The sequence below is a fragment of the Orbicella faveolata genome, unplaced genomic scaffold (genome assembly GCF_042242905.1).
Source record: "Orbicella faveolata isolate gen_17 unplaced genomic scaffold, um_ofav_v1 contig_26, whole genome shotgun sequence".
Taxonomy (NCBI): Eukaryota; Metazoa; Cnidaria; class Anthozoa; order Scleractinia; family Merulinidae; genus Orbicella; species Orbicella faveolata.
This window is the reverse complement of record NW_028301554.1, coordinates 10,571,139-10,588,622: the sequence shown is the minus strand read 5'-3', so window position 1 is coordinate 10,588,622 and position 17,484 is coordinate 10,571,139. Positions and strand designations below refer to the sequence as shown.

General features: G+C 38.8%; 1 protein-coding gene and 2 long non-coding RNA genes across 3 annotated transcripts; 2 read left to right on the top strand and 1 right to left on the bottom strand.

Moving 5' to 3' along the window:
* Positions 1 to 303: 303 nt before the first annotated feature.
* On the top strand, positions 304 to 1,180 carry LOC149108116 (uncharacterized). The gene is made up of 2 exons (XR_016209091.1): positions 304 to 486; positions 570 to 1,180. It is a non-coding gene; the product is annotated as an uncharacterized LOC149108116 (long non-coding RNA).
* A 327-nt stretch (positions 1,181 to 1,507) lies between these two features.
* On the bottom strand, positions 1,508 to 2,709 carry LOC149108115 (uncharacterized). Its single transcript, XR_016209260.1, has 2 exons — positions 2,434 to 2,709; positions 1,508 to 2,180 (listed from the first exon to the last, which is right to left on the bottom strand). It is a non-coding gene; the product is annotated as an uncharacterized LOC149108115 (long non-coding RNA).
* A 7,775-nt stretch (positions 2,710 to 10,484) lies between these two features.
* LOC110053286 (paired box protein Pax-3-like) lies at positions 10,485 to 17,386 on the top strand. Its single transcript, XM_020759501.2, has 4 exons — positions 10,485 to 10,555; positions 10,834 to 11,364; positions 14,180 to 14,376; positions 16,863 to 17,386. The coding sequence occupies exons 1-4, from the start codon at positions 10,531 to 10,533 to the stop codon at positions 17,061 to 17,063; spliced, it is 954 nt and encodes a 317-aa protein (XP_020615160.2). The 5' UTR covers positions 10,485 to 10,530; the 3' UTR covers positions 17,064 to 17,386.
* The last annotated feature ends 98 nt before the right edge of the window (positions 17,387 to 17,484 follow it).

Sequence of the window (17,484 nt, the reverse complement as noted above, 5' to 3'; positions counted from 1 at the left end):
AACCCATTGATTTCGCGTCAGCTGACAACGAACAAAGCATTTAAGCGAGGGTCTTCGTTTTGTAGTTCGAGCCGGCCTTATCTACAAAACGAAGACCCCATTGATTTCGCGTCAGCTGACAACGATCAAAGCATTTAAGCGAAGGTCTTCATTTTGTAGTTCGAGCTGGCCTTATCTACAAAACGATGACCCCATTAATTGATTTTGTGTCAGCTGACAACGAGCAAAACATTTAAGCGAGGGTCTTCGTTTCGTAGTTCGAGCTGGCCTTATCTGCAAAACGAAGACCCTATTAATTTCGCGTCAGCAGTCAGGAATATCCCGATAAATTAGGACATCTGTGATGTCACGAAACTCACGTTTCAACCAATGAGAATGCGTGTTTTGATTGGAGTGTTGTGTTTCACAACAAACCAAGAGATTCAAGATGGCGGACAAGGAGAGTCGCGAATACTTTCCAATGCCATGAATGCGGGCCTTCACGAGGTATATATTTATCTCGAATTGAGTTAAATACTGTCCAAATTATAAAATAAAAGGAAAGTTTGTGTTCGCGTTCCATGTCACAGACAATTCTGCCCAGATAACGATTATCCTCGGACCGAAGGAAGCACCACAGAACGTAATGCGGGCCACGTTTGACGAGCTGCTGTTATCATTCTTTGGAAAGAGACCGTACAATCGGTAAGCATCTGTACTCTGCCTTTTTCTAAGCATAGAAATGATCGATATGAGAATTGAGGCTTTCCTCCTATCTAGGGATTATCGGGCCGAAATCGACAGCACGCGCATGTTCTTAAATGCCAGCAAAGATAAATTGTAGATGTCCAAAATGTTATACGTTTTCGCTAAATCGAGGAAATGAAATCATCATTAAAACAGAATTTTCAATAACGCATACGAGTGAGAAATTCTTGTTCTTTTATACAAAATAAACTAAGCTAGAAAAAATGTATCCAAAATTTTAGTGTTGTCAGATGCAGGGATAGTCAAAAATTCTGTTAATATATTCTTTGTAAATCTGAAATTTCTCCATTTTGGTATTTATTTCAAATATTTCTTGTATCTATTTGTTACTCTGCTAAAAGATATCGTGTCTGATTTCCACATTTAAATTATGAAAACTTACATATAATTGCTGACTTTCACAAGTTATTTACCCAAAAATATCAAAATATAATTCCTGGACAGGTTGACAAGGGAGCATTCACAATCCATCCACATGTCCCAAGGTCTTATTATATATTTATTTAAAATATATAAAACAAATTCAGTCTGGAAAGTGAAATCCAATTTTTTTTATTCACTCTTTCGGTACTCTCGACCTTGAATTTGCCTCTTAGCAGAATGCAGGACCTGAAACAAATCACAAGCACTTAGAAGATTATTACATTGCTTACAGGTGTCAATATTATTACAAATGTATTTTTCGTTTTAATATATGAATTTATTTTGAATGTAGTTACCACATTAGTCTCACTAAATAAGAGATTGCGGTCAAGTGGTCTGATAACTCTTATGTTTTCTATTTTTTATTACATATTCTTAACCAAACTGATATGTTTCCTGTTCAAAACCAATTAATGTTTTGCATTGGTTTCACAATTAGTAATGTTCAACACTCGACACTACATTCTAAACTCTCATAACTTTTTAGTCTTTGCCTTCATAAAAATTATTTTGTAAAAACATTACTTTCTGGTACATTCAAGCTTCATGGGGAGGTGAAAAGAATCATCATCTACCAGGAACAGCTGCAGTGTGTATAGTTTTTAAAAAATGCCAAAAAAAAAAAGAAGAGTGCAATGCACCCTACAAACCTTAACTTACAATGTTTGCATGGCCCTCAACCTCTGGTAAATGAGCACAAACAATCTCTCTACCCTTTGTGCCATTCCTTGGGATACTGATAGCATCCATTTACAGGGAACCACTGCAGTACCCCTGGCCTGTCTGTTTCGCTGTCACTTCTGTGCTGTAGGTGGTTTTCAACAGGCTGCTGGCTCTCCAGTGATAAAACTGGGGTGCACATTCGGAGAATCCACCAAAACAGAGACCTCCCAAATTTGTTTAATTTCGTCCGCGTACTTAGCGACGTCTTATTTCCTCTCTTTTCCCTTTGTTTTTTCCCCAAAAATTCGGCAAAGTGCCTCGAGCAGTCGAGTATGCTCTTCCATGTACTTAAGAGAGAGAAATTGAAAACAACTGTCATAAAAATGAAGGAACGATGCATTACTCAAGCCTTACAACAACAGCGGTTCAGGTACGCTTGTAACGCCTCAAATTCAAAGAGAGTTTACAAAATATCGACGTTGTTTACAACCGTGTAATTTGGCATGATGAAACTTTAACAACACTAGAACCAGTAAAAAATATACACAGCTCAATGAAAAATACGTGAATACTAGAAAATAACGCGTACACTTTACTAACCTTAATATTTGGCCACAAAATCGCGTCTACATCGTCGCTTGACACCAAAAAAACTCAATGATTAGAAGACAGTCAACGTTCTCCCACTACCAAAATGGCCGCTTATTCTCCTTCTCAACGTTTGGTCGCAAAAGGTCCTGGATAATGCTGGCCAGACTCTATGCGAGACTGGAAACAACACATTTTCTTGGTCCGCATAAAAGGTCCGCCATTTTCCCTGCTAACAATAGCTTCATGACGTCATGACTGTCCTAATTTATTGGGATATTCCGGACTGGTCAGTCGGTGTCTGAAGAAAAGCGTTGACCCGGTTTGACTGTCTCTGGCTTGATAGGCCTGTAAAAAAGACAAGTCTTTGTTTTTGGGTCTTAGGTCTTAGGCCTTAGGTCTTCGTTTTGTAGACTAACAAGAAGATCTGTTAGATCTTATAACCGCGCTTTTAAAATTTAACTGTTTGCTTAGCACTACCGTCGGAACGCAGTGCACATTCCAAAGCAGTCATTGATTATTCTATCCTTACTGTAGACATCACATCACTTGATCAACACAAACTGTATTATTGCACCATCAGTGGTAGCCGTTGACAAATCTCCGATGACGTAATGGTCTTAATCTAGAACTTTCTTCGGGATATGTATGGGCATGAACGATATGAACGACACAATAATAACACTATTAACAACAGCTTTCTTTCTTAAAAGTCATGATTAAATTTAATTGGTGTTTTCCACGAGTAAAGGGCTAGCAAAGTAGTCACACAAGTCCTATAAAAAAAACCCTATCCCGACCGATGTATCGATTTTGGTCACTTCAGTGACCACAGATTGAAAACGTGACAGAAAATTGGCGTTACTTTCGATTGTCACCAAATTTGTCCTACCCCCCCTCGGGAGAATTTTGTTAAGTTAGCTAATTTAGTATGCAAGCCACCGTAATGGCGGTTGCCCTCGGGGAAATGTTTATTTGCTCACAATTGGGGCAAAATCTCTCGGAGATGGAAATCAGGACATTTGTAAGGATACAGAAAGTAATTTGGGACTAGTTGCTGGCTTCTAAGGCTGAATTTATCCAGAAGTAAGCTGTATTTTCGTTTTCGTGCCGAAAGCCATGCGATGAAATATTATCGGTTTGTTCTGCTGTCTTGTTCTGTTTTTTCTCTTGGTCTTTTATGTAGCCCGCCGAGGCCAGTCTTTCGTCTAAATCAGTTGAAAGAAGTTCGAGAAAGATGTTCCCATTCAAGTTTAAGCTCTCAGGCGATAATTCTGGAGTTTTCTGGCCGAAACGTCGGCTTTGTTATGTTGGTGTTTTTCGGTTGCTATGGGCGACCGTTGCTTCCTTTGTTAGATCAAGTCTGGGGAGTGAGGTCACAAAAGAATTCTAATTAATTCTGGTTTTGTTCGATTTCGCTGAAATTTTAACACGATAAAGCGGGATTGTTAAGGAATAGATTTACCTTGTGCCGATGTGTGGTAGCTATTAACGCTGAAGTGTTATATCGCTTCGAAGTCAGGGTTTTGAAAAGATTTTTTTGCCACATGTGGGTTCGGCGTGATTTTGTAATCGGAGGTTTCGGTTGACCCCGAAGGAAACAATATCCGGAAAAGGTCATTTCATCGACGATTCAAACGAATATAAATATGTATATGTTCCGAGCTAAATTTCTGGTGAAAAAGTATAATTTTTGACGAGCGCTGGGTTTTTAATTTTTTCCCGCGAAACTCAGTATTGGAGATGAGATTTATTAATGTTTCAACAGCTTTTGGCGAGTAAACATCACAGGTTGCGTGACTCAAAATTTGGCCGGGTGGAAGCTTGGGTCTGCTCGCACACAAGTCGCAAAAAAAAAAACTACGGGTAAACCATGAACCGCGCTCGGCCCATGGCCGCGCGGTTAATCAGTATCATTAAGCTACAATCCCGGCCAAAAGTAGTTGGGACACTTGAGCTGTATCACGTATCCCCCTTCCCCCCTAATCAATGTTGGAAAATATCGCGTTTTCTCCAACAAAAAAGGGAAAAATCACCTGATTATCAACATTGAAAGTGGGGGGAGGGGAGAACTTGCTTCGTGTCCCACGTCTTTTGTCTGGGATTGTAGAATTAAGGTTACAGTATACCTTCAGGGGTGTCTCGCGCGCAAGCGATGTAACGCGTGCAGTTTAAGCTGTAGATACCTAAACCCCTATATCAAATTAAAGCTTATGGAGCTGGCTATCAAACTATACCAAGAATTTTGAAAGAAAATGAATTGTCGAATTTTTCACGACCACTAAATGCGAGCGCCCGAATCACCTTTCGAAAGCTACAAGTCAAAGCGAAATTCGTTTTTCGCCAATTTAATTTTTTCCTCGGTTTCAGGGCCCAAAACGCTTAAAAAACGTGTCTGCGTTTTGGCATATTTAATTGCAGTAAAAAGTTACAGAACATTTTCGAAATAGGATTAAAAAAATGTGGAGTGATCGTACAAAAATCGCTCTCGAAGAAAAAGTACCTCGAAATTAACAATTCCCAGACACGCTTTTGTAGTTTATATGTTAAACTAGCCACTGTCCAAATTTAAGAGCAATTGAACAAAATCCCTTAGAGTTATAACTCTTTAAAGTGTCTGCTTCAAGTGAAAAAATTTATTCGAGAAAACAGCGCTAAGAAAAATTTTATGCTTCGCAAACAAACTCCGCCCACAAACGCCTTCAACTGGGTTCTCAGATAACTAAGCCAATCAGTGCAGGGAAAGTTTACTACCGTTAACCTCCTGGTGAAATTTACGCGCGAATCTCTAAAAAACTCTTGTGTTTAGCAATGCGCTCAAGGAACCGAAGGCAGAGAGATAGTTTTTCTGTAGCTCGGTTTTTCTTGAAGCTGGTCTGGCAAAATGGGGAAGACTAAAAAGGATACGAACGCTAGAGTGACTGAGCGAAGGAAACAAACAAAAGAAAGCGCAGAGAGCAACTGTGTGTGGGCAACTGTGCATGGATAATATTTCAAATGGTCTCAATGAGTCCGACGATTCGTCGATATCGGACTCAGCATCCCTGTTATTGCTGTCAAGTTCCGAAATTTTTACAGAACCTTTCTTTTCTCTTACCACGAATATTTGCCCGCCATATACGATAACTATAGCTTCATCCGCGTGGCGAACTATCGCTTCTTCACTCATTGATGTATTTTCATTCGTTCTTCGCTGTTTTCGCTTTTTCGAACTGGTCCATGGTTTAAACGTGGTCTATGTTTACTTTTAACTTAATAGAGATACGCCTAATACCAAAAATGCTGAGTAGTCAGAACAACAATGCTGATCAACTGAGTAGTCAATTTGTGACATCCATATAGGTAATTCCCGCGAAAATCGTCTCGGTTGATTGCATACGCGCCATAGGGCTGTCAATCAAGAGGTAAACTTTTACTTCCGGTGAAAACGTAAAACCGCCATTTCTCTGCCAATATTTAGCCTTTTTCAATTTTTTTTTTCAGAAATTAGAGATTATTCTTTGACCACCATTTTGACCCAAAAATCCAAATTTGAAGAAAATTGCCGACCCGAAGGTATACTGTAACCTTAATGCACGTTTTCCGCGCTAACGGAAACGTTATGAAATGTTGACCGCGCTTTTATGAATAGCCGTGAATAGCCCGTGAATTAAGAAAACGTCGCTTGTGAGTTGCGTTCTTTGGCTTTGGGTTTTAAGTTTTTGAAGGCCGGTTATTTCAAAGTCCTTTTAGATGTTTCATTGACTCTGAAAAGCCCCGTGGGGACGAGCAATAAAGTATGTATGTATGTATGTTAGGTCACTAATTGTGTTCTGCGAGAATTAATGAACGAAGACCCAAAAACGAAGACCGAAGACCTAACACCCTGTGGTCTAAAACGAAGAGCCTGTGGTCTAAAACGAAGAGCCTGTGGTCTAAAACGAAGGCCTGTGATCTAAAACGAAGACTCTGTGGTCTAAAACGAAGACCCACCGGTCTAAAACGAAGACCCTGTGGTCTAGAACGAAGACCCACCGGTCTAAAACGAAGACCCACTGGTCTAAAACGAAGACTCACCGGTCTAAAACGAAGACTCACTGGTCTAAAACGAAGACCCACTGGTCTAAAACCTTTTTTTCTTCAGGAAAGACTATACACTAGGCTAAATTGCTTTCGTTTCTGTAGCGCATAAATTAAAATGTCATCTGAGTGCGCAGCAAACTTGACAGTTGCTTTATCTCAGTCGGTACAACGTGTCAAATTGTGCAACGCAATGAAACTCCAACAGTATAGAAATATACGTTTTAGTGACGTTTTTAGTATAATTTGTCGTCACCAATATTCTATTTTTCAAATGCATATGAGCAAATTATGACGAGGTGACTTCATTACTTTGCTTTACTGTCCTTATCAATAAAGGCGCAAAGGTGAACTGTGCGTGACTTGCAATAAATTGTTGCAAGAGCCCGTGGGCTCCTGATTGTTGTTGTTGAAGTGAAAGGTCATGCGGGTGTCCCTAGGGTTACTTTAAGTGCACCAGTGTGAGCCCTATTAATTAAAGTAGCAAAAACATCTGAGCTGTGCTATCAGAACAAAAATTATTACTCAAACTCCGACACATTTAAATGAACACTTAATCTAATGTAGGGACTGTTCCATTTAACAAAAACTTAAAGATAAGTCATCTTTTGACCTACGCAACAACTTTTCGCCACAAAAATGAGAGCTATTTAGCCTGGTGTATAGTCTTTCCCTGAAGAAAAAAAGGTTTTGGACCGGTGGGTGTTCGTTTTAGACCGGTGGGTGTTCGTTTTAGACCGGTGGGTCTTCGTTTTAGACCGATGGGTCTTCGTTTTAGACCGGTGGGTCTTCGTTTTAGACCAGAGGGTCTTCGTTTTAGACCAGAGGGTCTTAGGTCTTCGGTCTTCGTTTTCGACACATCCGAATGTTTTCGCTAAAAGAAATGTTGGCTGGCGGCGCCCTAAATAAATATCACCGTCGTGAACATTCAGCGTGGCTTGGCAAATATATGATAAACGAAAAAGTCGCGTTAGGAGGGCCTTCGAATTTATTTTTTAGACTTCTGAACTTCCCTTGTCATGTTTAGTTTCATTTCGTGAGGGTGTTAAAGTTTCATGGCTGCGCTACTCATAGGTGCATGACAAGAAAGGAAATTCATATCGTGACAAGGACCGTGACAGTAATCAACAACCAAACAGATTAATGTAACTAAGCTTGAGCCACAAGTTGATCACGTGAACATAGAATACATTTACAATAAGGAATGATCTGTAATTCAGAGTAGAAAAACAACGTGTTCGGTGACGGTTGAGATTTTTGGTGAGCTTTGTGACGAATAAAAGATTTGAGACGAGACTAGTGTTGGGTGAACTGGTGATTTCCAACATGGGTTCTGTGTGGATCAATAAAAAGAGTTAGACAATAAATACTAGGAGTACGCGTTGTGCGTTTCGCGCGAGTGTTTGACTTGACTAAAGGTCTCTACTCGAGTGACGCCGACAATTTCGCGTGCTCTATCTGGAAAACATTTTCAGTTACGTCAAGAAATCTTGAAAAGAGAGGCTTCTTGTTTCCATGTGTGTGTGTTTTGAACGCCGGCAAGTGTGAAAAAGGTAATTCCGAGAATTCCTAAGCGGCACCTCAATCGTACTAAGGTGCGAACTAAGTTCTTCAGTTGCAGTTGTTGCAGGTGTGTTGAATCCACCCATGGCTTATTTTTAGCCTAATTTGCATACATTTTTTTCTCGGGCAGAGCTCGTCATAGTAAAAAAAAAAAATGCGAAGGGAGTTTGAAATTTTTCCCCACATGAAATTCAATTCTGTTCTTTTAAGCCCTTTGTAAGGTGTACAACGACGTCAAATGCCTCTTTAAGAGGCAAGCTTTATGACAAAGATGGCAACATTTGGATTATCAAAGCAATGGACCCACTTGAACACACCCACATCCATTGTTTAAAATCAGCGTTTTTTTTTTTAAACGCATGCTTCATCTGTGAAACGAGGTCGTTGCTCCGCATTTTAACTAATTATATAACTGCAGTATAAGTTGAAAAAAATCTATTTGTTAGAAGATTTTCACTCGAGCATTCTTAACTTTGACTGCATGATAGAAAACCTTTCTACACCTTTTGGGAAATTTGCTAGCCTTAGGGGTCATTGGTGTTCAATTAATTTTATAAACGTGTTTGAAGTTGGATAACGGATAACCATCTTGTAAAGCATATGGAACACACATGTTTGCTTTGTTGACTGTGGTACGGTTGGCTCAGTAACCTAACATCTTGCACCGTTAATCAATGCACATTTTAACATTGTGGCATTTATAAATAGTTTTAGTGACAGTAACTTGTAAATTTTTAATTCATTGATAATCACAAGTTAACTGCCAACAATTCGTTAGGAAATTTTGACACGTTAACAAAGTCTCTATTATTATATCATTGTTGAAATATCGGTCCCAAAAGCTCTTTTTTTTATGGGTGTGGAAATGCCCATTTCTATCAAGGGTTAAAGATAATGGAAAAGTTCTCTTTACTAATTTCCATATTGCATTGGCAAATCCCGCCAAATATACAAATAAATTGGATAAAAAGATTCTACAGAGCAAAACAGAACAAGTATTTTGGGAAGAAGTGCAGGATTACAAGTATGGATGTGGAATACCGTTCATCAAATTTGATTTTGTGAGAGCAAGTCAGGGAGTCAAAGTAGCCCGTCTAGTAAAATTTTGAACTCTTTTTCTTCTTAGTTAATATTTCTTTGCTTTCGCCTCTTTTCGATTTTTCCTTTCTATTTCAAGAAAGTTAAGCATAGTTATACGTCCCATACGTATTAAAACACAATATACCAGCCGGGACGCTGTTCTTTTAAGGTAATTTTCGTATTGAATTTTAAGGTAAAAAATGATTGCTAGTGAACATGCGGTTTAATTACTTGAAGTACCCTTACAAGTCTTATAGGTTATTGAGGTTATTGTAAAAACTATTTCATCAAAGTACATCATGATCACTCGAACTGTTTTCATGAAATAATCATGCTGCACCGCATGTCACCACGTGCCAACCAATTGCTCACAGCTTCCTAGGAGACAGATAATTATTTCTGCTAACCCCGCCCCCCCCCCCCCCCCACAAAAAAAAATTCTTAGAACTATCATAGGAAGGACTTAAGTGACATGTGAAGAAAAGTGTGTGAGCTGAAAACTTTTCCAGCGGCTTATTCCGTCAACTCAGCAGTTGGTATGAAAGAGGACGATGAAGAGAATTTCTAAGACGTATTCAGGCATCAGGCAAAAAAAGAAAGACAAAATAAAACGGATAAATTTGACACAATGTAACAAAACTCATTGTATCCATGAAAAGTTAATGTCACGTTAACTTCAACTTCCACGAAACAAGGTTGTTCACACAAAGTGTGCAAAACTTAAATTTTAAATGACAGGATTCGGTGAACCCGTTTATATCAAAACTTCAACTTTAAGAACTCTCAAATTTTTAAAGCAACTGTTTAATGAACAGAATAGTGCACGACAGGTGTCCCGAAGCCAACTGATATTCACAGAAAGAAACAAAGAACTTCAAAAGAAAATAGCATTCAATTAAATCCTCATTTTTACCTTTTGGACCAAATCTCAGTGAATATATACTTCTTACTGATACTAAATGTAAAAAAAAACCTGCAATTGATTTAGGCCAGTAATTTTATAATAATTTTAAGGTGTTCTTAGGGAATTTTCATGTGAGGTAAACGTAATTATTACTAATATGCCTTATAAAAATGACCTTATATTTATACATTTCTACCTCCCAGTTACAACCACAAATAGCTTATTAAAGGACGTGTTTTTGTTTGGGGACTTTGATCAAAAAGGCAATTATACTCATTCTATACTGACATAGTAGTCAATAGTTCACAATACCCTTTTGTGAGCTGAAATGGAAGATGGATACAATTGGAATACGCCTTTGGGTAGGAGGTTCTAAACGAGTTCTTCACGGCTCAATTTTAGTTACTTAGTCACCATATAACTTAAATTGTTTGAGAAAGAATGATTGCACGAGATAGACGTGTGGCTGCCAAACGAGAATAGTGCTCTTTTCCGTGGAAGCAATGGATTTTGACATATCTGAGACAGGTAGTTTTGTTCATATTGCTCTTTTTGCATGCCTGAAAGGAAGGAGATCAATATCGTGTAATTGTTTCGCCACTTGGAAAAACAAAATTTAGATAGAAGCAGATTCAGCGTTTTTAGCAGTAATTGACACAAGTGATTAAGTCGAACATTAGGCTATCAAAATATTATCTACACTCTCGATGCTATCCTGTCAGCAATCTCAACGCATGCAATCAATCCTCGGTTTCACATCGCATAGCTCTGTGTACAATTAATATTGAAGGAAATGTAACTTATAGGTCTAGGACGAGTGAATCAACTGGGAGGCGTTTACATCAATGGAAAGCCTTTACCGAAAGAGATCAGGGAAGAGATCATTGAACTGGCGCGACTGGGCGTTCGCCCTTGCGACATCAGTCGCCGCTTGAAAATTACCCACGGCTGCATCAGCAAGCTGCTGTCAAAATACCAAAAGACGGGATCTATCAATCCTGGAGGTGCTCATGTCGGAAGACCAAGGGTCATTACTCCCAAAATAGAGGAAAAGATAGAGCAGTATAGGAGAGAGCAGCCAGGGATTTTCTCATGGGAGCTTCGCGATCGCCTTCTTAACGAAAATGTTTGCAGCCGAGAGAACCTGCCTTCACTAAGCTCGATCAGCCGGCTTATCAAGCATAAAATGATGGCTCGCGCAGTTTGTAACAAGCAAGGGTACAAGAAGAATGACGAGAATTCGCAGATGAGCAGGAACGTTTCATCTCATTCTATTGAGGACATTTTAAACCTTCCAGTTGAAAATTCAACGGGGTTTCAGAGTCCAGAAGACCAAGGTAAGTGTATGTCCAAAAATTCTGCGAAACACGGACTTCTCAAATTTCCTATCATTAATTTCTAACATTTGCCTCAAAGACCCCGAATGACGGAGCACAAACAAAGAAATCGTAAGATGAATGAACAATGCTTCCTCGCAACGTCGCGGAATTTTTTTCGTCAAGTTAACCCGACCTTTTACTTTCGGTTCGGAACTGACCAGTTTTACCTTTTTCCCGATTAAATAAGGCGGAATCAAAGTGCCTAACTTTTGGGCACTGTTTGCCGGCTCTAATAACGGTGCGATTTAAAACTGTTATATTCAAACCAATCTGTTATATTGAAACCAATCTTTTATTTGCGAAAGTTATATCGCATTGTGCGGTCAAATGTATGTTCAAATTAGAACTCTATAGACTCTTCTTAGTATAAAGAAATCTGAAATGAACAATCCCCAGTAGGTTTGCTTTTAAATTATTTACGTTTTTTGTCTATGAAACAGGACTAAAACTTGCAAATATCAAGAGGAAAAAAATCTGAGGCTTACCGAAAATGAACGAGGCCGCAGGCAGAGTCCACTTTGGTGGTTAAAAATATGTTTACGCATTTAATTCAATCGCACGAGAAACTGTACGGCCCCGCAAATGATCCCGGCCCGCGAATGATCCCCCTACCGCAAATGATCCCCCAATTAAATGATCCCAGGACCGGAAATGATCCCCACATTGTACCATAAATGATTCCGGACCGGAAATGGTCGTCTCGCGATAAAATTTGGAAATGTGAGGACTCAGGAATTTGGACAGTGGATTTTAAATTTATGCAATCGCTTTTTTTATGACTGTGAAACTTAGAAAACCGTGAACATTTGGATTTGATTCCAAAAGGTTAATTTGGTACTGAACCAATCACTATAAAGTTAGGACACGCGAGAAAATCTCAAAACCACAACCAATAGGCCACGTTCGATATATCAATATTCTAACATCGATCCGAGGTTTTCGGGTCAAATTTGCAATTTTTTAAAGTTTCCTTTGTCTTTCAATTTCCAGGAGAGACTTGGATACAAAGAAAACACCACCAAACATAGAAGTTTGTCCTGAAAACCTCGGAGCCATGTTAGAACATTGATGTATCGAACGTGACCAGAACGTGGCCTATCACCGTTGGTGTTTGCGGTTTAGTTGTCTCACGCTTAATTGGCTTTTTCCCTGGTATTCACGGTTTTCTGAGTTTCACAGTAATAATACAATATTTTGATACAACAGTTACTATATGAAACGCAAGAAAATGTGCAGTATGAACGATTTGAATGCAAATTTCACAACTTTAAAAATGATATCCAACGTTACGAAATCCTGTGTTTGAAGTTTGTAGTTTAGCTGGTTCCTTCCCTGAATGACTTTATTGGGTCTGGGCCTGAGATGTATGATAACACATGCAGGATGTTCACTATATCCTAAAATTTGGAGACAACTGAGAATTTCCAAGTGGATTGACTACATTTTTACTACGGTAACTAGCACGAAGGAATCTTAGAGACTTTCGTGGGAGCCCGTGGCTATCTAGGACGCAGGTATAAGAAGTGTACAGGGAAAAGTTCTAAGCGGTTAATAAGATGGCAGAGGTATCTTCGAAGATTCAAGTTTCTTTTTGCAGTGAGTGTCCTAAACGAAAAATCAATGCAGTCGACACATGTCAATTTAGTATTTTGCGCAGTATGAGAAACTTTTTTTATTGCTGCTTTTATGCCTGAGGTACTTGTCTTTTCTTCACCTAGAATAATTAAGAAAATATGTATCCATCCATAGACTTTCCATGGAGTCCACGCCATTCCAAACTTTTTGCGGTGGAATCAGTTCCGGTCCCGGGATCATTTGCGGTACAATTTGGGGATCATTTGCGGGGACGTGCAAAACTCCAAAATTCGTGACCCGTTTTAATTTTGATCACGTATACAAAAATAAGTAAAGATTAGATAACGCTGCTTGGAAAATAGACAACTGAATTTGCACACGCTTAAACGGATTTTGGGTTGATAATATTGACATCTACTGTACTAGTAAAATTCATAACATTTGATCCCAAAATCAACATTGCTAATCTGTTGTTCAATCAGGCTGACCTTGATGGCTCTTATCAGACTGCACTATTTGTTCGCAAGGAAAATGCAATTAAGAAAAGTTTCCTTCATTTGATTTATGCATATTTGCACCGCCCTTTCTTGGCAACAATAATAAAACGTTTGCTTGCAAATATAATTTTTATGTCTCCTCCCCCTACATTTTTGTTACTGTAGTGAAGCTGTATTGGTTTTGAAGTGGGAGTCAGTTATATCATGTTAACCCCTTTTCGCCAATTGTCGCCCCGTAAACATGGCTCAGGTAAGGCAGCAGTGAGGGGGTCCTATTCTTGGGCAGGCCGAGAAGGCTTTCAACCGATAACTACCTTGCTGATCTTAATGGTTCAACATCAGTTACTAACAGCGTCATTCTACAGGCAAATAATCGCAATGTTAGTAAAAATGTCTATTGCTCATTCATTAAGAAGAATTCTGCAAAGTTCTGAGAAATTTTTCGCCTAAGGAATTTTGGAGGCATATTGAATTAGGAGGCTGCTGTCGAATATACCTATTTAGATTGCAAGAGATCACAATAAGGATGCACGATCGGCATCCAGTGGAGTCGAATGATGACAAAAGAAAGGAAAAAAAATGGCCATGTTTTGATTCGAACAGGAAGATTCCAAACTCTGCAGTCTCTCTGTTGAGTTTTAACTTTTTTTTCTCTGCACCCAAGTCAATAAAGTCTAATGACAGTATCCATGACTCAACAGATGCTGCCGCTACTGAGGGAGACTCCTTATCAGAAGAGGAAAGTTCGTTGATTCGGCGGCAGCGTCGGCAGCGTGCAAAGTATACAAGCCGTCAACTTCATGAACTGGAGGTTGAATTTGAGAGGAATCCGTATCCTAATGCATGGGATCGAGAGACGTTATCTCACAAGCTGGGAATCCACGAAACAAGAATACAGGTAATGCCAGACAATTGAATGGACAAACTCAGATTTATGACTTTGACTTTTTCACCGACAGTCTCGGTGCTGTTAGATCATATGCCGACCGTAAAATAATGACCTTTTTAACCGCGCGGCCATGGGCCGAGCGCGGTTCTAGGTTTACCCGGGGTTTATTATTAACCGCGCGGCCATGGGCCGAGCGCGGTTCTAGGTTTACCCGGGGTTTATTATTATTTTTTTTTGTCGGTGACCAGACCCAAGCTCCCTCTCGGCCAAATTTTGAGTCACGCAACGTGTGATGTTTTTCCGCCAGAAGCTGTAAAAACATAAATACACGGACAATTTTAGGGATATTGTTTTCTTTTTTGTATATTTTCTTTTCGTTTTATCGAAGCGTTGGATTCAAAGGGAATGATAAATACGCTAAAAAAAGGTATTACGTCAGCCATGGAATGCGTTGACGTTGCAGCTTTCACTTTCGCTACGTGACAAATAAGATCGTGTTTACTTCGCAAGTTTATTTCGGCAGAAGCGACGGTCATTAATTTATTTGCAATTTTGCAAGCATTTCTTGCGGTTTTAGGCAAATGAAGTAAATTCTTTGGCTGTTTCATCGCAGCCAGTTCGGTAATCAGAAGGAAAATTAAATATTTGCAAGCCAAGCAAAGAACATGTCACAACATGCAAGGATTGCGTCATTGGTAGGGAAATAACCACCGTACTAAAGATAGCCGTGGTAACGCAATTCCTGAATTTTGTGACTCGTTAGACTTCTTTGCTAGCCCTTTCCTTACGGGAAAAAACAATTAAATTTAATCTTGACTTTTAAGAAAGAAAGCTGTTGTTAATAGCGTTCGTATCTTCATTCCCATACATATGCCGAAGAAAGTTCCAGATTAAAACTATTACGTCATCGGAGATTTCATAACGGCTACGACTGATGGTGCAATAATACAGTTTGTGTTGATCAAGTGATGTGATGTCTAGAGAAACCAATGAATCATCAAGGATTGCTTTAAAATGTGCACTCCGTTGCGACTGTAGTGCTAAGAAAACAGTTAAATTTTAAAAGCGCGGTTATAAGATCTAACAGATCTTCTTGTTATTTTTTTTTTTGTCGGTGACCAGACGCAGACCTCCGCTCGGCCAAATTTTGAGTCACGCAACGTGTGATGTTTTTGCGGCAGAAGCTGTTAAAACATAAATACACGGACAATTTTACCGATATTGTTTTCTTTTTTGTGGAAAAAATATATTTTCTTTTCGTTTTATCAAAGCGTTTGATTTAAAGGGAATAATAAACACGCTAAAAAAAGGAATTACGTCAGCCATGGAATGCGTTGACGTTGCAGTTTTCACTTTCGCTACGTGACAAATAAGATCCTGTTTACTTTGCAAGTTTATTTCGCCAGAAGCGACGTTCATTAATTTATTTGTAATTTTGCGAGTATTTCTTGTGGTTTTAGGCAAATGAAGTAAATTCTTTGGCTGTTTCATCGCAGCGAGTTCATAGATCGGAAGGAAAATTAAATATTTGCAAGCCAAGCAACGAACTTGTCAGAACGTGCAAGGATTACGTCATTGGTAGGGAAATAACCTCCGTGCTAAAGATAGCCGTGGATAACGCAATTCTTGAATTATGTGACTTGTGTGACTTCTTTGTTAGCCCTTTACTCAAGGGAAAAGACAATTAAATTTAATCGTGATTTTTAAGAAAGAAAGCTGTTGTTAATAGTGTTCGTATCTTCATGCCCATACGTATCCCGAAGAAAGTTCCAGATTAAGACTACTACGTCATCGGAGATTTCACACCGGTTACGACTGATGGTGCAATAATACAGTTTGTTGATCAAGTAATGTGGTGTCTACAGTAATCAATGAATCATCAAGGATTGCTTTGGAATGTACACTGCGTTGCGACTGTAGTGCTAAGAAAACAGTTAAATTTTAAAGCGCGGTTATAAGATCTAACAGATCTTCTTGTTTGTTTACGGTTGATGTAACATTTAACGTTGTCATTATTTAGCAGCCATACCATGATGATATGATGATTATGGTATGGCCAAGAATCTCATATTTCCAAAGTGAGACTTAAACATATGTTCTATATTACTCGAACTCACAGGAAATATCAAAATTAATCATGAAAAATTTTGTTTTTAATCTCAATATAATATGTATCAAAGTAACTAAACTTTGGAGGTAACCATAAGAGCTTGCCGGTTAGCTAAAATCATTGAAACCTAACTCTCAAACAAGAACTGCAGTTAAAAATATGATATTTCATACATTCACTTCCCGATATCTTCTACGGGAGTGAGTATACTCGCAAAGTGACCACTAAGTTTTCGGTTGGCTTGAAGTTAGAGTACTGCACCGATATATATTTTCATATAAGTAGTTGATGGTACATAACGCCATATACCTTGAGTAGGGAACCAATCAGACTTGAGCTAAAACATAATTCTTTTTCATTAGTAGCTGTTGTTATCATTGTTTAGGTGTGGTTCTCGAATCGCCGAGCGAAGGGAAGAAGAAAACCATATGAAGGTGGAGCTACTGCTCAGACGCAAGTAACGTCGCCTCTAGTTTGTACATGCCACAAATATTCTGTGCCGCTCTTTACTCCATGGATGATTGAGTCCGGACCTTCAAGATTGTTTTTTCCACCACCTGGATACTGGGGGTACGAGTCCTCATGAGCAAGGTTATCAACTCTACCAGCTATGACGTAAAACGTATCTTACCTGCAACGTAGGAGACAAGATACACATTGACATTTTCATTAGCGGTGCCATATTAAATAAATAATAAATATTAAATAAATAATTGTATTGTTTTGTAGAGTAAGTTATGCAAATTGTAGTATATATTGTAACTAGCATCTGTAATTGCATCGTACTGTAAGTAGTGAAGTATTTGTATTACTGTTGTCATTAGTAGTTGTATTACTGTTGTAAATTTGGTAAGTAGACGTACCAGAGTTGTAGGCAGTGTGGATCACAATTAAAATAATAAAAATAAATTAGCGGTGCTATTTTCGTCCGAGCTAACCTGACTGGATAGATTATCAACTTGGTAAATGCAATAAGAGATACAACCTCTGAAAAAAGGACAAAAAAA